At 41.7% G+C, this 24,312-nt stretch overlaps 1 protein-coding gene across 1 annotated transcript in view; it reads right to left on the bottom strand.

Annotated features, from left to right (window-relative positions):
- Positions 1-2,733: 2,733 nt before the first annotated feature.
- LOC136631936 (phospholemman-like) overlaps positions 2,734-24,312 on the bottom strand; it is a 38,870-nt gene continuing 17,291 nt past the window's right edge. The window contains exons 3-8 of the mRNA XM_066606427.1: positions 23,902-23,943; positions 15,735-15,809; positions 10,225-10,261; positions 5,179-5,228; positions 4,861-4,894; positions 2,734-3,496 (exon numbers count right to left, since the gene is read on the bottom strand). Coding sequence (XP_066462524.1) covers positions 4,872-4,894; positions 5,179-5,228; positions 10,225-10,261; positions 15,735-15,809; positions 23,902-23,943 — 227 coding nt within the window. The 3' untranslated portion in view covers positions 2,734-3,496; positions 4,861-4,871. The remainder of the gene's footprint in view (positions 3,497-4,860; positions 4,895-5,178; positions 5,229-10,224; positions 10,262-15,734; positions 15,810-23,901; positions 23,944-24,312) is intronic.

Below are 24,312 nucleotides of genomic sequence, written 5' to 3' on the forward strand. Positions count from 1 at the left end.
TTACCCCGCTCACAGCTGCCGGGCTCACTGCTTTAGCTCCGCTGTGTGGATTGTCAACTGCGTGTTGCCCGTTCCCCTGCGCACAGCTGCCGCGCTCAGCGTGTGTGCTCCGCCACCATGTCAGGTCCGTGGATGCCGCTCCCCCACTCAGTGATGGCGACTTCAACGCTTCTTCTCCGGCGCCGGGACTGTGTGATCTGTGCCAGGCGCTCCCCCACTCACAGCCGCCGCCCTCGGCCCTTCTGCTTTGCATCAGGTGGTGGTGGTGGGTGGGCAGCGGCGTGTGCTGCTGCACTGGCTGCCCGCCGGATAACACTGCCTCCCTGTATCTGAAACTGACATCGGTTGGGGTGGGGTGCCTGTTTGGGAGCGCTGCTGCCAGCGCAGGAAGAGCAGGTTCAGGAGGCTTTTGCTAAAACACTGAGCCTTGTGCCTCTGTGGGCAGGAAGGGAGTGGGAGCTCTGGCTGTGCCTTTGCACCAGGGACCATTGGATGTATTTTCCAGCTACTTGTTGTGCCCTTCCAGGACCTATGTGGCAGGCTGCTGTGCAGCCAATCAGGTACAGGGGGCGTCAACCCCCTGTCAATCTTGACTCCACCAGGACTTCCTGGTGGCGTCAAGATACACTAATACCCATTTATTTGTGGCTTCTTCCAGTACTTTGATGTCCATGCAAACTTGTGGTAATTAGTTTACATAATTGTTTATCATCTGCAAATGTTGATATTCTACTGCACAATCCTTCTACCAGGTCATTAATAAATATATTAAAGAATAGGGCCCAATGCTGCCCCAAAAGTAACAGTCACCCAATCAGGAGAATGTTCCATTTATAACCACCCACATGGGTGTGTTTTAGTCTCGTTATGCATAAGAGGATGAAATGAAACAATTGATTTCAAGGGATTCATTTCCACTATCGGGATTCTCTCGCGTTAATACAATGCGCAATAAAGATAGGGCAGGGCCTATCTTCCCGCTTTTTGTTTTTCAAACTCACGCACACTAGCGCAAAGTTTGAAGAGACATTAAAAAACAAAACAGTTAATGTGCACATAATATCATCTCCACACTATACTGCAATACTATGTCTACATAATATCGTGTCCACACTATACTGCAATACTATGTCTACATAATATCGTGTCCACACTATACTGCAATACTATGTCTACATAATATCGTGTCCACACTATACTGCAATACTATGTCTACATAATATAGTGTCCACACTATACTGCAATACTATGTCTACATAATATCGTGTCCACACTATACTGCAATACTATGTCTACACTATACTGCAATACTGTGCCTACATAATGCAATGTCCACACTATACTGCAATACTATGTCTACATAATATCGTGTCCACACTATACTGCAATACTATGTCTACACTATACTGCAATACTGTGCCTACATAATGCAATGTCCACACTATACTGCAATACCATGTCTACATAATATCGTGTCCACACTATACTGCAATACTATGTCTACATAATATCGTGTCCACACTATACTGCAATACTATGTCTACATAATATCGTGTCCACACTATACTGCAATACTATGTCTACATAATATCATGTCCACACTATACTGCAATACCATGTCTACATAATATCATGTCCACACTATACTGCAATACTATGTCTACACTATACTGCAATACTGTGCCTACATAATGCAATGTCCACACTATACTGCAATACTATGTCTACATAATATCGTGTCCACACTATACTGCAATACTATGTCTACATAATATCGTGTCCACACTATACTGCAATACTATGTCTACATAATATCATGTCCACACTATACTGCAATACCATGTCTACATAATATCGTGTCCACACTATACTGCAATACCATGTCTACATAATATCATGTCCACACTATACTGCAATACTATATCTACATAATATCATGTCCAGACTATACTGCAATACTATGTCTACATAATATCATGTCCACACTATACTGCAATACTATGTCTACATAATATCATGTCCACACTATACTGCAATACTATGTCTACATAATATCATGTCCACACTATACTGTAATACTATGTCTACATAATATCATGTCCACACTATACTGCAATACTATGTCTACATAATATCATGTCCACACTATACTGCAATACTATGTCTACATAATATCATGTCCACACTATACTGCAATACTATGTATAAATAATGTCATGTCCACACTATACTGCAATACTATAACTATATCTACATAATATCATGTCCACACTATACTGCAATACTATGTCTACATAATATCATGTCCACATTATACTGCAATACTATGTATAAATAATACTGACTTAGGGCGCCCACCCACTGGCGATTTTCTTTCCCTGCGAAATTCGCAGCATTTTTTTCTCTGCAGGGGTCTATGGGACTTGTAATGTTAAAATCGCGATCGCGCAAAATCGCAATTTACCGCGAAATCACGATTTTGCGCGATCGCGATTTTAACATTACTAGTCCCATAGACCCCTGCAGAGAAAAAAATGCTGCGAATTTCGCAGGGAAAAAAAATCGCCAGTGGGTGGGCGCCCTAACACAGTGATTACTAAATAGTGCTGCGTAGTGCCCAGATAATGCCCACCTTCTAAACATCTGAACCCTCCATTGTGACCGCCATTTGCCCTTGTGGGGTATTTAAACCGGCATTAACCTTCCATCAGCAAAGAAGTGACAACCAAAATATTCCAAAAAGTGTCTTTTATTCCTGCAGGGTTGTGGGTTTATAGTAAAGCTCTGACTTCTCTGCATTTGGTAATAATAGATTGCAAAATGTTTGGTCTGAAGAATCCGACGTGGGAGAGTATATGTTCTTCTTACTATACGTTCTATATACAGCTGCGTAATACGGATATATTATTATATATTAATCCAAATCTTATTATATAAAATATACAACAATTTGGTTTATAATGGACAGAACTGTAATATGAGGGGAGGAGCCGCTATAAACACTCGGCGGGGGACTTGTAAAGCTTATCGGTTGGTCAGAAATGCGTTGGGTCAGACGTTCCATAGGGAAAGGAAGGCAATCCTGTCCATGTGTAGTCCGTAAGGTATATGCAGCGCCTTATGGTTGATCTTCGTATTACTGTGATAGTCGTGAGGTTTTGGCGCAATCAGAAGGTCATTTGATGCGAATGAAACAATTGATCTTCTGAAACACGTGTGAAAGCAGGGTTGTCATAACATGTAAAGTGGCGTATGGAATTATGGACAGACACTCCCACCCCCCGATCGCTGACCAATGCTTGTGTCACATGACCACATGTCTTCTATAGCCCTACAGAAACACCAAGTGGCATGGTGCCATCTTTATGCTGAAGTGTGTTCACATGACTTGGGCGAACCATCACCACTCCCACATTGCTTGAGGTCACCCTGCATATGCCACCGAGCACACATTTCTATGGAAGCATGAAGGCCGAATTTGTGGAAAACTGCAAATCTGTAAAAAAGAAATAAAAAAGTTACATTTTAAGACTTGTTACATCTTAAAGGAGTCTTCCACTGAAAAAGATCCCTTTAAATTAGGGTATTAATAAGCCCTAGTAAAGCTAGGGGAGTGGGTACCATTGCTTCCACTGAATAGCTCCTCAAAGTGTGAATGAAAGCATCTATCTAGGCAAATTTCTGCTGTATTATGCCAAGTTCAGAGCTTGAGGGGGCGGAGCATGACATAGGAGCTCTCTTTGGTGCTCTTTAAATCCCTATGCTATGCTCCGCCCCCTCGGGCCCTGTATTGTATAACACAATGGATCAGTTTTGCCCAGAGTTTTCCTCTTTAAAGTGGATTGTGCCGTGATGAAACATTATCCCCAATTATCAGAATATGGAATTACTTAAAGATCAGTAGAAGTTGGACCGCTGGGACCCCCACTGATCCTGAGAAGAGGGCTCCGACACATCCTGAAGAAGGGGCTGACGTGTACACCGCTTCTCCATATATTTCATTGGGACCAGTGAAAACAGCCAAGTGCTTGACCTTGGCTATCTCTGATGGTCCCATTAAAATGAATGGACCGGTGATGCGCATGCGCAACTGCTGCTGCCCTCGCTTCAGGACACACAATCTCTTTAATGGGCAAAGAAAGACATCCCCTATATGGAAGCAGATACCCCCGCCCATTGGCAAGTAAAAGCCTCTTCAATAGGAGGCCTAGTGAAGGCCCCAAGTCTGCCATCTTAATTCTGCAATTGGGCTAAAAAAATGCTTTTATTTTCTTATTGTTTATAATTGGTGTTGCCGCATCTGCAACAATCTAAACTATTCAGATTACATTATTTATCCAGCACGGAAAGCACCATTAAAAAAAATGGTTATTTTTTTTTTATCACCACACCTCTAAAAAAAAATTGAAAAGTAATCAATAAATCTTTATGTGCCCCAAATGCTACCAAGGGCTATTTTATATTGGAAAAGTAGTTAGACATAAACAGTACATAAATGTGTGATCGCTGTAACTGTACAGACCACACAGTGAATGCTAGAAAAGCAAAACCTAGAGAAGAATCCACAAAAAAGTGTGCAATTGTTTCTGTTTTTTCCATTCAACCCCACAAAAAGGTTTTGCAACCCGTTAAATTGTGTCATTAAACATTAACAAATATAAGTTGTCCTTCAAATACAACCCCCTATGGCAATGTCAATGCAAAAATTATAACATGATGGCTCTTGAAAGGTGGCAAGAAAAAACATACATAAAAGTCATTGCCATAGCTCAATGCTGCACAAGGGGTTAATATTTATGCAATGGGCTCATTTACTTGTGTAAGCATAGGAAGGATTCCTGCCCTCTGTGCTGTACTCACCTTTTTGTAAACTATAATCTTCTGCTGGATAAACCTAAAAAGGAAAAGTGAGAAAAAATAATCAGAAATGATCAATTCACCCCAAGCAGGGGTGTAAGCTATGTCTCTAGTGCCCGCCCCCGAGGAATGCTGTGAGCGTTTAATGGCACAAGAACCCACTGATCCATAAATCACAGAACTGGTCGGTAACATCTAATGTTTCCCCTCTCTGACATTGTAGTCCTATTACTTCTGAAATGTCCACATGACAGCCCGGCTGCATCTGTAGAGAATGAGCAAGCATAGTCAATGTACTAGCAGTGTTATCATGGTACGTACGTCTGATGGAGGCTCGGAAAGATCCTTCCTCTTCTATAGGTTCACCCGTTCTGTGCCAAGAGAATAATGCTTTTGTTAATACATTACTTATTCATCTGGAACCAGTATATGATGAGTGATGCAAAGACGGGGAGCATCAATGGTGACGGGAACCAAAGAAAGCAAACATGATAGTTGTTCACAATCTGCTTTTACATATCACAGACTACAGGTGGACTGATTTCTGGGCACCTGAGTCCTGCTGGAATTGTGATGGGCACTAAAGGCCACACCAATGTACTCAGACATTTCCCAAAAACTTTTAGTTCCCTGAATGGCATTAGTCAGGTGATTTCCTAATGTGCCCTACTAGGCAGCGGATGGAGCAGCTACTGGTCATGGCTACCTAAGAATCAAACAATACCAGCATGTGCATCACCACTACAGTTGGCAGTCACAGATTTCCCAAACTGGCCAGTGCAGTGACACATGGTTGTCATATTGCCATTCATTGTGTGTCTATCTCTCAATCGAAGTCTGTTTTTCGGGAGGTACAGGAAGTGCAATGATGTTACTGTATCATGGTATCAGTGTTGCACTGCAAGCAGAGGATCTTGCTGAATGTGAGAACTGGATTAGGTGAGTTTTTTTTCTAATTGGCACAAAGGGGTACTGTTACTATATGGGAGTACTATAAGGGCGGTATTAGTAAATGGGGGCATTATGGGGCACTATTACTATATGAGGGCACTAATACAGTACTGGGACAAAAAGGGGTACTAATACTACATGGGGGCATTATTACTGATTGGAAGCATTATTACTTTCTAGAACACAATAGGGGGTACTATTACTGTGTGGGGCATCAAGGGGACACTATTACCGTCTGGTGCATTATGGATGGAGTGTTTGTGCAGAATAGGGAAAAGCTGGGGATGTGCTGATAAAAAGCAAGGAATCAAATATATTTGTACTAAATTCTGCAGAGTCATCATAGTGGTCTGGCCGGATGGAAAAGAAAAGTGATTGAATCTAATTGGAGAAGATGTCACCTGTGATCAATGGAGATAACAGTACTGTAAGCACTTATACAGTCTGTAGACTATGTATATGTAGTGTCCCAGAATAACATCCTGGTCCCCTCCATAATTGTCATACATGTCTATCTTATGTGGATGCACTGTGCAAAACTCTCATGTCTATTTTTTGTATGTGTGTTGCATGACTGCAGCATCTGAAGGGTTAACCCTCTTAAAACCATTGCCTGTCAGCTCTGCTGCATGTTGTATGTATCTATCTTACTGTGTCATGTGGTACAAGTGAGGTGATCAATGCGAGTGTCAGAGAGCGGGAAAGGGCCTTCTTCTTTCTGTGTTGGAGCAGGGTTCCATCTTACCTGCTGCGGGGACTAACACAGAGCAACATGGGAGCACCATTAGCTCCCGTGTTGGTGAAGATGGAAGAGGAGGAACGGCATCCTGTGGCGCATGGAGAGTGGATGTAATAGGAGTGAGGGCCGTCCAGAGAGAGAGAGATAAGGAAAACCAAATCCTAACTGCTACTAAACCAGGTAGCCATTCACATCACGGCAGTTAAAGGAGATGTCCCGAGGCAGCAAGTGGGGGTATACACTTCTGTATGGCCATAATAATGCACTTTGTAATGTACATTGTGCATTAATTATGAGCCATACAGAAGTTATAAAAAGTTTTATACTTACCTGCTCCGTTGCTAGCGTCCTCGTCTCCATGGAGCCGACTAATTTTTGGCCTCCGATGGCCAAATTAGCCGCGCTTGCGCAGTCCGGGTCTTCTGCAGTCTTCTATGGGGCTCCGTGTAGCTCCGCCCCGTCACGTGCCGATTCCAGCCAATCAGGAGGCTGGAATCGGCAGTGGACCGCACAGAAGAGCTGCGGTCCACGGAGGAAGAGGCCATCTTCAGCGGTGAGTAGAGAAGTCACCGGAGCGCGGGGATTAAGGTAAGCGCTCCGGTGAGCTTTCTTTACCTCCCTGCATCGGGGTTGTCTCGCGCCGAACGGGGGGGGGGGTTGAAAAAAAAAAAAACCCGTTTCGGCGCGGGACAACCCCTTTAATCTTTCCTGTGTGGCCGTCTGCCATCGGATCACCACACAGAGGTACGTGATTTCAACACCCACGCGGAGAATGTGCGGGGTGCATTTAATCTAAGTCTTCTGCTAAGTAATTTATTTTATCAGAGAGTATGTGGAGAGGTTCTTGTCTTTTTACCTCCTCCGGAGTATATATATAATGTCCAGGTCCGGTGACATATAGATAACGTGGACTATAGGGCCGTATTGTTCCTGTGTGATTTTCCTCCAACCTCTGAGCTTCTGCCTGTAAATATTACCGTAACTACTGCCGTGAATGCACCTGTAATTACCTGTTTTGCAACGTTATTCAAGTAAGGTTTTACCAGGCCTCAACTGTTCCTGAGGACCCGAGGTGCGATACACTTGTCCAGTGTTTATTGATGTGCCGTGTATGAATGCCGGTGTGTGGAACGGTGGCGTCACGAACTGACAGCTACTACCCCCCTCATCCTGAGGACGACGAACCCCAATATCTTTCCTTCCCATAACTCCCTTTGGGAATGTTACAATTGGCAGTCACTCTCAGGATATATATACACTACCGTTCAAAAGTTTGGGGTCACCCAAACAATTTTGTGTTTTCCATGAAAAGTCACACTTATTCACCACCATGCGTTGTGAAATGAATAGACAATAGAGCCAAGACATTGACAAGGTTAGAAATAATGATCTGTATTTGAAATAACATTGTTTTTACACCAAACTTTGCTTTCGTCAAAGAATCCTCCTTTTGCAGCAATTCCAGCATTGCACACCTTTGACATTCTAGCTGTTAATTTGTTGAGGTAAGCTTGTGAAATTGCACCCCACGCTTCTAGAAGCATCTCCCACAAGTTGGATTGGTTGGATGGGCACTTCTGGCGTACCATACGGTCAAGCTGCTCCCACAACAGCTCAATGGGGTTCAGATCTGGTGACTGCGCTGGCCACTCCATTAGCGATAGAATACCAGCTGCCTGCTTCTGCTGTAAATAGTTCTTGCACACTTTGGAGGTGTGTTTAGGGTCATTGTCCTGTTGTAGGATGAAATTGGTTCCAATCAAGCGCTGTCCACTGGGTATGGCATGGCGTTGCAAAATGGAGTGATAGCCTTCCTTATTCAGAATCCCTTTTACCCTGTACAAATCTCCCACCTTACCAGCACCAAAGCAACCCCAGACCATCACATTACCTCCACCATGCTTAACAGATGGCGTCAGGCATTCTTCCAGCATCTTTTCATTTGTTCTGCGTCTCACAAACGTTCTTCTTTGTGATCCAAACACCTCAAACTTGGATTCATCCGTCCACAACACTTTTTTCCAGTCTTCCTCTGTCCAATGTCTGTGTTCTTTTGCCCATCTTCATCTTTTTCTTTTATTGGCCAGTCTCAGATATGGCTTTTTCTTTGCCACTCTGCCCTGAAGCCCAAAATCCCGCAGCCGCCTCTTCACTGTAGATGTTGACACTGGTGTTTTGCGGGTACTATTTAATGAAGATGCCAGTTGGGTACCTGTGAGGCGTCTGTTTCTCAAACTAGAGACTCTAATGTGCTTATCTTCTTGCTTAGTTGTGCAACGCGGCCTCCCACTTCTTTTTCTACTCTGGTTAGAGCCTGTTTGTGCTGTCCTCTGAAGGGAGTAGTACACACCGTTGTAGGAAATCTTCAATTTCTTAGCAGTTTCTCGCATGGAATAGCCTTCATTTCTAAGAACAAGAATAGACTGTCGAGTTTCAGATGACAGTTCTCTTTTTCTGGCCATTTTGAGCGTTTAATTGACCCCACAAATGTGATGCTCCAGAAACTCAATCTGCTCACAGGAAGGTCAGTTTTGTAGCTTCTGTAACGAGCTAGACTGTTTTCAGATGTGTGAACATGATTGCACAAGGGTTTTCTAATCATCAATTGGCCTTCTGAGCCAATGAGCAAACACATTGTACCATTAGAACACTGGAGTGATAGTTGCTGGAAATGGGCCTCTATTCACCTTTGTAGATATTGCACAAAAAACCAGACATTTGCAGCTAGAATAGTCAGTTACCACATTAGCAATGTATAGAGTGCATTTGTTTAAAGTTAGGACTAGTTTAACGTTATCTTCATTTAAAAGTACAGTGCTTTTCCTTCAAAAATAAGGACATTTCAATGTGACCCCAAACTTTTGAACGGTAGTGTATATATATAACCCAGACTGCCATAGTAGCCGTCTAGCCCAGGACGGTTACTCCATATACCGTGTGTTATGTATTTATTTTTTTGTTTTGGGGGGGGGGCACATATATTTAGAGACTGAAAAGCCAGACCCCTGGGACCCTCGTGTCCAAGAAACAAGCAGGGAATTAGGGAGCCCAGGTACAAAATATACCCTGCAGTCCACATGACTCTAGTTACACTGCTTGGAGTTCCCATTTAAAGGGGTTGTCTCATCACAGCCTTTATCCAGAATGTGGTCAAAGCGCATCCTGAAGTGTGGGGAAAGGAGTTCAAGAACTTGGCTATCTCTGTTGGTCCCACTGAAGTGAATGCGGTGGAGGTGCACATGTATATGCTCCATTGCCTCACACGTAATCCTTTCCAATCCACTGTCTGACATCTAAAGACATTCTAATTGAAGGCTGTACAGCTACGACATCGGTAGACGTCCGGCAGGGTATTCTTACTGTAGATTACTGGCCGCTCTGTTGTTGGGGGGGCCTCTCCGGCATGTCAAATAATGGCAGAAAGAGAAAGCCCCCTAGGAAACTCTGAATCCAAAATTTGATTGCAAAGGGTTAAGGAAGTGCCACAAATGTAATTCAGATAAAGGATGTAGTGAGAAAACCCCTTTAACAAAGATGTCAATGTACAAGCTGATGAGCATCAGGGACCTGACAGCGGTGGAGCACAACAACATACAAATACATGTTATCTAAACATGTCATCCATGTAATCCTGCTCCTGATAACGATTCTGTGCCGGCGTCCATGGATTACTTTACCTTTGGTGCTGATTGAATTTACAACGACATTTTCTGCCTAATGGAAAAAAAAAAAACAGAAAGAAAAGTGGTAAAAATGGCATTGTGGGCGGGGCTTCTTACTTAAATTAATAATGAGATTACCGTGACCCCTCCCTCCAATAGTAATGAGATCCCTCTCTCCCCACCCACTAATGATGAAATGACTATGCTGACCTGCCCTTTAATGATAATAGGATGATTTCAACTGACCTTATAATTATAACGAGATGGTTCTGCTGACCTTACCCTGTAATAATGAGATGATGATGCTAATGGCACCCTCTAACGATAGTGAGATGACTTCTGACCCCACCCTCTAACGATAGTGAGATGACTTCTGACCCCACCCTCTAACGATAATGAGATGAATTCTGACCTTAACCTCTAACGATAATGATATTATGCCACTGACCCCACCTTCTAAGGATGGTGACTGTGCTGATTACACGATCTAACGATAATGAGATGACTTCTGACCCCACCCTCTAACAATAATGAGATGATTCTGCTGACCCCACCTTCTAATGATGGTGACTCGATCTAATGATATTGAGATGAATGATGACTCTGCCCTCTATTGATAAAGAGAAAACTCTGCATAATTCATACTCTAATAATAACGAGGTGATTATTATCTCACTGTCTAATGATAATGAGGTCGACCCTGATGACCCCAACCATAATAACATAGCTCTGCTGACTCCACCCCCTAATGATAATGGGATGACTCTGATGTCCTCACCCTCTGATGATAATGAAATGACTCAGCTGACCCCACCTCTAATAACGATGAGATGAATCTCCTATGCTATAACCAAAGCCAAGTATAAATAATGTACAATGTTCCCATCATTCCTTTAAATCCCATATTACAATATAGCAGACACTAACAGAATTATCCGGCTTCGCACGGGTCTGTTCCTGTATCGATTTGTTATTTGTGTGTGGTTAAAAACTTTGTTTGCTACTGATATGAAGCCAACATAATAAAGTGCAGTCCGTTCACGGCGAGTAAAGAAGCATGGCTGGGTGTTATGTGCACAAATCTAATGTCCTCCAGTGTCATTTCGAAGAGAGTTTAATTAAAGGGGTTGTCCAGTGGACAACTACACTTCAACAGGACCCCCTGAATTAAAATGAAGTAAGCTATACTTGCTCGTCTGTGACCGGCGGGATCTAGTGCTGAAGCCACACTCTGGTCCCGGTGATTGCTGTAACTGATGACGTCACAGCAAATCAGGGGATCACTGCAGCCAATGAGAAGCTGCGGCATCACCGTTTGTTCTCCTGGCATCAGTGCTCACATCCTGTCAGGAACATGACCCCAGCATCCTCTCATTGGCTGCAGTGGTCACCTGATTTCATGTGACATCATCTGTTTTATTGATCCCCCAGACCAGAACGAGGCTGCAGTGCTGGATCCCGGCAGCCAAGGAGAGGTAAGTAGGGTTATCACAACTGATCTTACTGAAGTATTATCTGCTGTTTAATGACCCTCAGATACAGAAATGTGATATCGATGGAAACAGAACATCAAAAATGTTCTTTCCCTCAGAGGTGATCAGTGTGACCCCCTTTATTATTCCTCACATGGAGCATGTAGTCAGGTTCCTGCCATTCATGTTGTAGCGGATCACTACTGATGGATGTAATGGCTTCTGAGATGCCGCAGATCATGGTGGGTGGTAGACTCTAAAACTCCCCCAGAGGAAACATTACAAGGCGTAAGGTCCGGGGAACATGGAGGCGAAGGAAGAAGGTCACCATCGGCACCATCGGCACGGCCAATCCATATGTTTGGTAATCGCGGCTCACTTCTGGCTTCATTGTGACAATGGAGGTCATGCTGTTGGAAGATGAAACCTGGGATTTCCTGTTCCGCCTGCGGAAGAAGCCATAACTGTAGCGTCCGGGTACGAAATCACTGAGATTGTTTCCTCATGGAAGAAGGGGCCGTACCCCATTCTATAGGTTATAGCGCAAATCACATTCCCCCTGGGGGGAGTTGCCCGTACGCTCCACATAGATCAGTGGGTTCCCCTCCCCGCTCATCATAGACAGATAGGTTCCCCTCCCCGCTCCACATAGATCAGTGGGTTCCCCTCCCCAGATTCTGACATTATGTTTGTTGCCTAAAAGGTGGAAGACGGCTTCATCAACACTAAAGACTCCATGACACCATCGCTTTCCATTACAGCTTGTATACTCTCTCAGGAAGAATGCCGCCGCGTTTTGTCATCCGGTTTCAGGGCCGGTAACAATTACAATCGGCTGGGATAACATCGCAAACATTTGCGCGGAATCTTCCACACAGTCGGCGGCGGGACGTCTAATTCTCTGTTCTCTCTGACGGAGATTTCTGAGGACTTCTGGTGAGACTTGGACAGCCGCTCCGCTGTTTCCTCGCTTACTAGTGGACGGCCGGATGATTTTCGCTTACAGATACAACTTTTTTCCTTATGATTGGAGGACCACTTACAAATCGTGCGTCCGCTGGGCGGATCTTCACCAAACTTTGTTTACAAATGACGTTACACACTAATGACAGACCGGGAGACATGAAAATCAACTACACAAACCATTCTTCTGTCTTTGTTGGCAGCCATTTTGTCTCATATCCCCCTAGCAACGACTATGGCAGAATAAATTAGCCTAAATTAGCAAAACTGTTCAACGGTAAGATGGTCCTTGTTGCCGACAGCAACGAATCAGAGCACAGCATTTATTTCTTATACTGCTGAGGTAACATGAAAGCTGTGCTGTGATTGGTTGTTATTAGAGATGAGCGAGCATACTCGCTAAGGACAATTACTCGATCAAGCATTGTCCTTAGCGAGTATCTCCCCGCTCGGAAGAAAAGGTTCGGCTGCCGGTGCGGGAGACAGGTGAGTTGTGGCAGTGAGCAGGGGGGAGCGGCGGAGGGGGGGGAGAGGGAGAGAGAGATCTCCCCTCCGTTCCTCTCCCCGCTCTCCCCCGCAGCTCCCCGCCGGCAGCCGAATCTTTGCTCCCGAGCGGGCAGATACTCGCTAAGGGCAGTGCTCGCTCATCTCTAGTTGTTATATATTATACTGCTGAGGTAACATGAAAGCTGCGCTGTGATTGGTTGCTATTTCCTATACTGCTGAGGTGAAATGAAAGCTGCGCAGTGATTGGTTGCTATGGGCAACAAGGACCATCTTATTGTTAGAAAGTTTTGATGAATTAAACTTTTAGAGTTTCTGTTTCCATTAATATCAACTTTCTGCATCTGAGTGTCATTAATGTGAGTTATGGGGGGTGCAGTGGGGGGGGGGGGGGGAGGGTGTTACATCGGAAAATGATTAGTAATAACCCGGTATAGGTGACTGTATTATTTTAATACAGGGTCCTATTGAAATGGGTCTGTCCAGTAACTGGAAAACTCCTTTAATATTTGCATTTGTATTCCGATTTTTTGCAAATATGTCAAGAACTGTAGGTCCTACAGGGGTGAAACCTGGTCTAAAACGTTCTGCAGTGCTTGATTTACCTATGACAAATTTGGTGGCAATTCGTCCAGTTGTTTGGCCGTGCATGAAGAACAAGCATATATATTATATATTATACATTTTTATATATATGGTCTTTGTAAAAACACTCCAGCCCCTGGAAGAAGTTGTTGTTTTACTGCAAGACCCGTCCTGCAGTTCCATCTCAGGCAGATCTGTAAGTGATGACAGTGGTGGTGATTAGATGGACGGTCTTGTCACCGGAGGCCCTAAAAGTGTTTCCCCCTTGGCCTTAAAAGGCTCTCGGAGGCTCCTTGTGTGTAGTGACCTCTTCTTCCGCTTGTGTAGAGCTTGTTGACCACTAGATGCCTCTACGACACAGAGAAGAGATTTCACCCCCTCTGAGAGGGGCACATTTTTGGGATGTGAGAAGCTGGATGGTCGTAACCATGAATTGTCCCCCACCGGCCATTCTGACCAGACTGTTAGAAAGTGTTGGGACCAGTGGATGGGGGCACACAAGATGACCGGGCTCAGGACACCCCCTACAGACCACCAGTAGAGAGGAGCGTCTAATCAGACTGTTAGGGGTGTTGGGACTAGTGGATGTGTGAGGGCATACAAGGCGACTGGACTCAGGACGCCCCTTACAGACCACCAGTAGAGAGGAGCGTCTAATCAGACTGTTAGGAGGTGTTGGGACCAGTGGATATGTGAGGGCACACAAGGTGACCGGGCTCAGGATGCCCCCTACAGACCACCAGAAGAGACTAGCATCTGAGCAGACTGTTAGGAGGAGTTTGGACCAGTGGATGCGTGAAGGCACGCACCCACTTTTGCCACTCGTTTGCAGTGGTGTCATGACTGACTAAACTGAACTGCTATGGAGTGGAACTTGGTTGTCTTCAGTGATAAACACAGGTTTAGCTTGGGTGCTGACGACGGCAGTGTTCGTGTCTGGAGACCTCGGGATGAGCGCCTCAATCCTATCTTTGCTGTGGAGCGGCACACTGCCCCCTGCTGAAGTGATGGTCTGGGGGGTCATCGCCTACATCCGTTGGTCACCCGTAGTTTGAGGGTCAATGACTGCTCAGCGATATGCTCAGGACATCCTGCAGCCACATGTGTTCCTCTCATGGCGGCTTCCAAGAGGCAGCAGGGTAATGCTCAGCCGCACCACAAGGGGGCCACAGGCCACAACATTGTCACACTTCCATGGCTGCCCGTTCACCCCATCTATCACCAATAGAACATGTATGGGACCATCTGTGATGGTCCCATACTTCCACAGCTTACAAGATTGCACGATCTAGAGGCATAGTTACAGCAAATGTGGACTGATATGCCACAGGATACCATATGGAACCTATATGCCTCCATGTCCGCCCATATTACATCCCGTATACAAGTTGTAGGTGGCCCAACATGGTACTAGAACCTCTACAGCCACCCGTATCACATCTTGTATCCAAGCTAGAAGCAGCCCAACAGGGTACTAGAGCCTCCATGCCCGCCTGTATCACATCTTACATCCAAGCTAGAGGCGGGCCAAGCAGGGAACTAGAGCCTTCCTGCCCATATCTTACATCCAAATTAGAGGCAGTCCAACAGAGTACTAGTCAGAAGGGAGAAGGTTTTTTCCATTCTGACAACTTCTTCTAGGGGAGGGATTGTTTTGGGGAATGAGTGTATAAAGATATGGCCAATGTAATTCTTAGAGCAATTAATGTAAGTGAATAGTAAGGTCTACTCAGATGGGGATCAGTTACCTCCTGTACGAAGTCAGTTGATGTCAAATCTTGTTTGGTAACGTATAGATGTATAGTGGTATAATATAGGGGATTTAGCATCTAGACTAGATGCGCTTTCATACTGGATCAGTGCATATGTTGGCCTTGATCTTACAGCTAAACTTAAAATGCTCTGTGGCAATTCAGAATATGTCAGTGCTTATCCATAGCTGACAGACATTGAGATGTTTATATGAACCCTGTCACTGGGGGTATCAGATACATCACTCACTCAGGATGATGAGTATTCCCAGGACAAAGAGAACACCGGCAACGACAAGGCCACCGATCCGCAGGCTTTTATAATCTAAAGCAAAAGAAATGCGTGACACATTGAGGACAAAGATACCAGGAAATGAGACGTAGCAGACGTACGCAGGTGAACAGACAAAACCAAAAGTGTACAGAAAATACAGAATGTGCAGACAGTGTTCGTCTCCCTAGAGAGCAGTATTATAGTGCAGTCAAACCTCTAGCTTAGTTGGGAATCCGTCTGAAAGCAATCGGCCAAACTTGAAACCAATGAAACTAGAGGCAATTACTTCCATAGGAATCAATGTAAATCCAATGAATTTGTTCTAGATATTCCAATTTTCGGGGGAATGGGGGGGAGGGGCTAAATATAAGCCCTCCCCCAAAATAAGCCCTAGCTACATTACATGAAAAAAAAAATGTACTCACCTCGCAGAAAGCGTCCCGTCCCTCTCACTGCTCTCCAGGCGCACCGGCAGGCTTCTGTCTCGGCTTCAGCTCTGAAACACCGTACTCTTTCTGACGTCAGTTGAATACCCCACCTCCAGGAAGAGAATGTTGTGATTGGCTCTGGACTGCAAGCTGAGCCTATCACTACCGACTCTTGATAAGCCAATTACAGCCATTCAATGAATGACCTCATTGAATGGCTGTGATTGGCTCATCAAGCGCTGGCTGTGATTGGCTGTGCCGCGGTGGTCCTGAGCCAATCACAGCATTCCCTTCCTGGAGGCAGGGTATTCAACTCACGATACTAGTAAGAGAATTGTGTTTTAACGCTGAAGCTGACACGGAAGCCTGCTGGGGCGCCTGGAGGGCCGCGCCGGTGACGGGGAAAACCGCCTGCAAGGTCAAGTGGGCCGGCAGCCATACTGGAGGGAGCCAACGAAACTGCGGGTGAAATGCTGGCTAGAAAGATCAGCGAAACTAGAAATTGGCTAAAGGAGAAGACAACAAAAGTACATTATATTCTTGTACAAAAAATGCAGTATTATAGTAGTTATATTCTTGTACATAGGAGGGCAGAATTATAGTAGTTATAATCTTGTACATAGGGGGCAGTATTATAGCAGTTATATTCTTGTACATAGGAGGCAGTATTATAGTAGTTATATTCTTGTACATAGGAGCAGTATTATAGTAGTTATATTCTTGTACATAGGAGGGCAGTATTATAGTAGTTATATTCTTGTACATAAGGGGCAGTATTATAGTAGTTATATTCTTGTACATAGGAGGGCAGTATTATAGTAGTTATATTCTTGTACATAAGGGGCAGTATTATAGTAGTTATATTCTTGTACATAGCAGGCAGTATTATACTAGTTATATTCTTGTACATAGGGAGTAGTATTATAGTAGTTATATTCTTGTACATAGGAGGGCAGTATTATAGTAGTTATATTCTTGTACAAAGGGAGTAGTATTATAGTAGTTATATTCTTGTACATAGGAGGGCAGTATTATAGTAGTTATAATCTTGTACATAGGGGGCAGTATTATAGTAGCTATATTCTTGTACATAGGGGGCAGTATTATAGTAGTTATATTCTTGTACATAGGAGGGCAGTATTATAGTAGTTATAATCTTGTACATAGGAGCAGTATTATAGTAGTTATATTCTTGTACATAGGGAGTAGTATTATAGTAGTTATATTCTTGTACATAGGAGGGCAGTATTATAGAGTTATAATCTTGTACATAGGGGGCAGTATTATAGTAGTTATATTCTTGTACATAGGGGGCAGTATTATAGTAGTTATATTCTTGTACATAGGAGGGCAGTATTATAGTAGTTATAATCTTGTACATAGGAGCAGTATTATAGTAGTTATATTCTTGTACATAGGGAGTAGTATTATAGTAGTTATATTCTTGTACATAGGAGGGCAGTATTATAGTAGTTATAATCTTGTACATAGGAGCAGTATTATAGTAGTTATATTCTTGTACATAGGGGGCAGTATTATAGTAGTTATATTCTTGTACATAGAGGGCAGTATTATAGTAGTTATATTCTTGTACATAGGGGGCAGTATTATAGTAGTTATAATCTTGTACATAGGAGCAGAATTATAGTAGTTATATTCCTGTACATAAGAGGGCAGTATTATAGTAGTTATAATCTTGTACATAGGAGCAGTATTATAGTAGTTATATTCTTGTACATAGGGAGTAGTATTATAGTAGTTATATTCTTGTACATAGGAGGGTAGTATTATAGGAGTTATATTCCTGTACATAGGGAGCAGTATTATAGTAGTTATAATCTTGTACATAGGAGGGCAGTATTATAGGAGTTATATTCTTGTACATAGGGGGCAGTATTATAGTAGTTATATTCTTGTAAATAGGAACAATATTGTTGAAGTTATATTCTTGTACATAGGCGACAGTATTATAGTGGTTATGTTCTTGTACATAGGGGCAGTATTATAGTAGTTATATTCTTGTACATAGGAGGGCAGTATTATAGAAGTTATATTCCTGTACATAGGGGGCAGTATTATAGTAGTTATATTCTTGTACATAGGGGGCAGTATTATAGTAGTTATATTCTTGTACATAGGGGACAGTATTATAGCAGTTATATTCTTGTACATAGGGGCAGTATTATAGTAGTTATATTCTTGTACATAGGGGGCAGTATTATAGTAGTTATATTCTTGTACATAGGGGGCAGTATTATAGTAGTTATATTCTTGTACATAGGGGACAGTATTATAGTAGTTATATTCTTGTACATAGGGGGCAGTATTATAGTAGATATATTCTTGTACATAGGGGCAGTATTATAGTAGTTATATTCTTGTATATAGGAGGCAGTATTATAGTAGTTATATTCTTGTACATAGGGAGTAGTATTATAGTGGTTATGTTCTTGTACATAGGAGGCAGTATTATAGTAGTTATATTCTTGTACATAGGGGGCAGTATTATAGTAGTTATATTCTTGTACATAGGGGGCAGTATTATAGTAGTTATAGTCTTGTACATAGGGGGCAGTATTATAGTAGTTATATTCTTGTACATAGGGAGCAGTATTATAGTAGTTATAATCTTGTACATGGGGGTCAGTATTATAGTAGTTATATTCTTGTACATAGGGAGCAGTATTATAGTAGTTATAATCTTGTACATGGGGGTCAGTATTATAGTAGTTATATTCTTGTACATAGGGAGCAGTATTATAGTAATTATATTCTTGTACATAAGGGGCAGTATTATAGTAGTTATATTCTTGTAAATAGGAACAATATTGTTGAAGTTATATTCTTATACATAGGCGTCAGTATTATAGCGATTATGTTCTTGTACATAGGGGGCAGTATTATAGTAGGTATATTCTGGTACATAGGATGCAGTATTATAGTAGTTATATTCTTGCACATAGGGAGCAGTATTATAGTAGTTATATTCCTGTACATAGGAGGCAGTATTATAGTAGTTATATTCTTGTACATAGGAGGCAGTATTATAGTAGTTATAGTCTTGTACATAGGGGGCAGTATTATAGTAGTTATATTCTTGTACATAGGAGGAAGTATTATAGTAGCTATATTCTTGTACACAGATGACAGTATTATAGTAGTTATATTCTTGTACATAGGGGGCAGTATTACAGTATTTATATTCTTATACATAGGAACAGTATTATACTAGTTATATTCTTGTACATAGGGGGCAGTATTATAGTAGTTATATTCTTGTACATAGGGGCAGTATTATAGTAGTTATATTCCTGTGCATAGGGGGCAGTATTATAGCAGTTATATTCTGGTACATAGGAGGCAGTTATATAGTAGTCATATTCTTGTACATAGGGGCAGTATTATAGTAGTTATATTCTTGTACATAGGGGGCAGTATTATAGTAGTTATATTTTTGTACACGGAGCAGTATTATAGTAGTTATATTATTGTACATAGGGAGCAGTATTATAGTAGTTATATACTTGTACATTGGGGGCAGTATTATAGTAGTTATATTCTTGTACATAGGGAGCAGTATTATAGGAGTTATATTCTTGTACATAGGGGGCAGTATTATAGTAGTTATATTCTTGTAAATAGGAACAATATTGTTGAAGTTATATTCTTGTACATAGGCGACAGTATTATAGTGGTTATGTTCTTGTACATAGGGGGCAGTATTATAGTAGATATATTCTTGTACATAGGGGACAGTATTATAGTAGTTATATTCTTGTACATAGGGGGCAGTATTATAGTAGATATATTCTTGTACATAGGGGGCAGTATTATAGTAGTTATAGTCTTGTACATAGGGGGCAGTATTATAGTAGTTATATTCTTGTACATAGGGAGCAGTATTATAGTAGTTATAATCTTGTACACGGGGGTCAGTATTATAGTAGTTATATTCTTGTACATAGGGAGCAGTATTATAGTAGTTATATTCTTGTACATAGGGGGCAGTATTATAGTAGTTATATTCTTGTACATAGGGGGCAGTATTATAGTAGTTATATTCTTGTACATAGGGGGCAGTATTATAGTAGTTATATTCTTGTACATAGGGGGCAGTATTATAGTAGTTATATTCTTGTAAATAGGAACAATATTGTTGAAGTTATATTCTTATACATAGGCGTCAGTATTATAGCGATTATGTTCTTGTACATAGGGGGCAGTACTATAGTAGGTATATTCTGGTACATAGGAGGCAGTATTATAGTAGTTATATTCTTGCACATAGGGAGCAGTATTATAGTAGTTATATTCCTGTACATAGGAGGCAGTATTATAGTAGTTATATTCTTGTACATAGGAGGCAGTATTATAGTAGTTATAATCTTGTACATAGGGGGCAGTATTATAGTAGTTATATTCTTGTACATAGGAGGAAGTATTATAGTAGTTATATTCTTGTACACAGATGACAGTATTATACTAGTTATATTCTTGTACATAGGGGGCAGTATTATAGTAGTTATATTCTTGTACATAGGGGGCAGTATTATAGTAGTTATATTCTTGTACATAGGGGCAGTATTATAGTAGTTATATTCCTGTACATAGGGGGCAGTATTATAGCAGTTATATTCTGGTACATAGGAGGCAGTTATATAGTAGTCATATTCTTGTACATAGGGGCAGTATTATAGTAGTTATATTCTTGTACATAGGGGGCAGTATTATAGTAGTTATATTCTTGTACACGGAGCAGTATTATAGTAGTTATATTATTGTACATAGGGAGCAGTATTATAGTAGTTATATACTTGTACATTGGGGGCAGTATTATAGTAGTTATATTCTTGTACATAGGGAGCAGTATTATAATAGTTATATTCTTGTACATAGGGGGCAGTATTATAGTAGTTATATTCTTGTACATAGGGGGCAGTATTATAGTTGTTATATTCTTGTACATAGGGGGCAGTATTATAGTAGTTATATACTTGTACATAGAGGGCAGTATTATAGTAGTTATATTCTTGTACATAGAGGGCAGTATTATAGTAGTTATATTCTTGTACATAGCAGGCAGTATTATAGTAGTTATATACTTGTACATAGGAGGCAGTATTATAGTAGTTATATTCTTGTACATAGAGGGCAGTATTATAGTAGTTATATTCTTGTACATAGAGGGCAGTATTATAGTAGTTATATTCTTGTACATAGCAGGCAGTATTATAGTAGTTATATTCTTGTACATAGAGGGCAGTATTATAGTAGTTATATTCTTGTACATAGCAGGCAGTATTATAGTAGTTATATTCTTGTACATAGGGGGCAGTATTATAGTAGTTATATTCTTGTACATAGGGGGCAGTATTATAGTAGTTATATTCTTGTACATAGGGGGCAGTATTATAGTTGTTATATTCTTGTACATAGGGGGCAGTATTATAGTAGTTATATACTTGTACATAGAGGGCAGTATTATAGTAGTTATATTCTTGTACATAGAGGGCAGTATTATAGTAGTTATATTCTTGTACATAGCAGGCAGTATTATAGTAGTTATATACTTGTACATAGGAGGCAGTATTATAGTAGTTATATTCTTGTACATAGAGGGCAGTATTATAGTAGTTATATTCTTGTACATAGAGGGCAGTATTATAGTAGTTATATTCTTGTACATAGCAGGCAGTATTATAGTAGTTATATTCTTGTACATAGGGGGCAGTATTATAGTTGTTATATTCTTGTATATAGGAGGTAGTGTTATAGTAGTTATATTCTTGTACATAGGGAGCAGTATTATAGTAGTTATATTCTTGTACATAGGGGGCAGTATTATAGTAGTTATATTCTTGTACATAGGGGGCAGTATTATAGTAGTTATATTCTTGTACATAGTAAGCAGTATTATAGTAGTTATATTCTTGTACATAGGAACAGTATTATAGTAGTTATATTCATGTACGTAGGGGCAGTATTATAGTAGTTATATTCTTGTACATAGGGGGCAGTATTATAGTAGTTATATTCTTGTACATAGGGGGCAGTATTATAGTAGTTATATTCTTGTATATAGGGGGCAGTATTATAGCAGTTATATTCTTCTACAAAGGAGGCAGTATTATAGTAGTTATATTCTTCTACATAGGAGGCAGTATTATAGTAGGTATATTCTTCTACATAGGAGGCATTATTATGTAGTTATATTTTGTTCATAGGGGACAGTGTTATACTAAATATATTCTTCTGCATAGGAAAGTCTTGTAGCAGATATATTCTTGCACATAATGGGTGGCTTTGGGTTAAAGTGAGCAGTCATGTACTAAGTGGATTTGCTCTTACAGAATGAGGTTGGGCGGTTGGGGACTGCAGATCTTGTGTTGTATTTTCCGAGATGTATTTTTACATTTCTGGAATAAAAGCCTCTGGCAGAACTTTTCTCTCACTGATTTTACAGACGTGAATTAAACTCTCTCAGACTCCCAGGCCTCATGGGGGAGAGAATGATTCATGAGAAGAATGATATGAACTTGGTGTCTTTATCCTACAAATATCCAGCTATAATCAGTCTTTAAACAGGCACAAAAAATTATATCTATTTAAAGCATTCCCCAGACGGATTATGGCAGCAGTATAATTTCCGCTGTACAGGTCGAACAAGGAATATACCGGAAGCAGTGGATCCAGCACATGGCTAACCAAGTGTCTCCTGTGGGTGGTGAAGCCACCTCCGCAGTGATAGGCATAGTGAGACACGGATGGCCCGTTCTCGAGATCGGCAATGAGACCCCCCCCAGGGATCAACAACTAACCCCCTATTCTGTGGACAACGGACAGCTCGTAATTGTGGTATAATCCCTTTAAAGGGAATCTGTCGCCTCTGATCACCCCCATCACCTAAAGTAAAGAATAAATAGTATAAAGGACTCCAGGAGTTCAAAGCTGTAATTTGCATCCTTGCGCTTCCTCCTGTTCCTCGGTGTGCGACCAAAATCTGTCCATTCGCTGCACGGAACGCGCGCATAATAGGGAGGACTCGTTTTGTTATGCTTCAGCGTGCGCAATGGCCGGAGGACGTGGTGTAACGTACAAATTACACATTTGAACTCTGCGTCCCTTCTACTGTTCATTCAATACCCTTAGGGGTCTTTCTTCAAGCCTGTGTTAACTTTCTGAAATGCCTCTAAGATGATGGTGGACAGGACATGGATTATGTTACACAAGCTAGAATGAAGGGCCGGGACTCTACCACGTAGTTGCCCCTTTGGTTTGTATTGAGACTTCTGCTGGTGCTGCTACTGGTATTTCGGGATTAAACTGTATTGCCCATTACTGGTCGAGCGCCTTCGTCCATCCTAACAATCCCTGGGTCCTCTGCTGTCATCTTCCCCAAGGCTACTGTGTCATCAGACGTGGCAGCTCAAGGCTTGACTATGACTTCAGTTATATCAGCCCAGGTGGAGGTAAGCTTCATCACATTACCACAATGTCAGACACTTGGTGATTTCACAGCCGCCCTCTTATATCCCCAACATCCATATATGAAGAATACCTGGATTATTGTTATTAAATACGGATCATTTCTCTTATACTGCTCCCTGTTGGTGGAGATTCTAATTACAACTTGTACCATTTCCTTGTATGTCTGCAGTATGTAATATAGCAAATGAATAAGACACATATAGGGGGTATAGATAATGGAGTCTTACCGTAGTAGAACGGGTCATGTTGTTTATCTGTATCCTCGGTTCCTGATAAAATAATTAGAAAATGAGATTTTATTATTAGAGAAATAGAATAGGGCAGCGAGCAGCAGATTCTGAATCTCATCCCGATTACTATAGACCTGATCCCTGTCACGTCCGTGCGGCACACAAGCACCACGCTCAGCACGGACACAGGGTGATGTTCACAACCACTGCAGTTGAATACTACTATGCACTGTAGAACAGTGAGCACCACGCCATGCTGATCAGTAAAACCGCTCTCCACTACTCCTCTATGGAGATGAATAAGCAGCACTGAGCACACGAAGGGGTGACAATATAAAGCTACTCCACACTTGAAGACTAATTGCAGAGCAATTAGACAACCACACCTCCACCCTACTCCCAGGCATT

Source organism: Eleutherodactylus coqui, chromosome 6, assembly GCF_035609145.1.
Source record: "Eleutherodactylus coqui strain aEleCoq1 chromosome 6, aEleCoq1.hap1, whole genome shotgun sequence".
Lineage (NCBI taxonomy): Eukaryota > Metazoa > Chordata > Amphibia > Anura > Eleutherodactylidae > Eleutherodactylus > Eleutherodactylus coqui.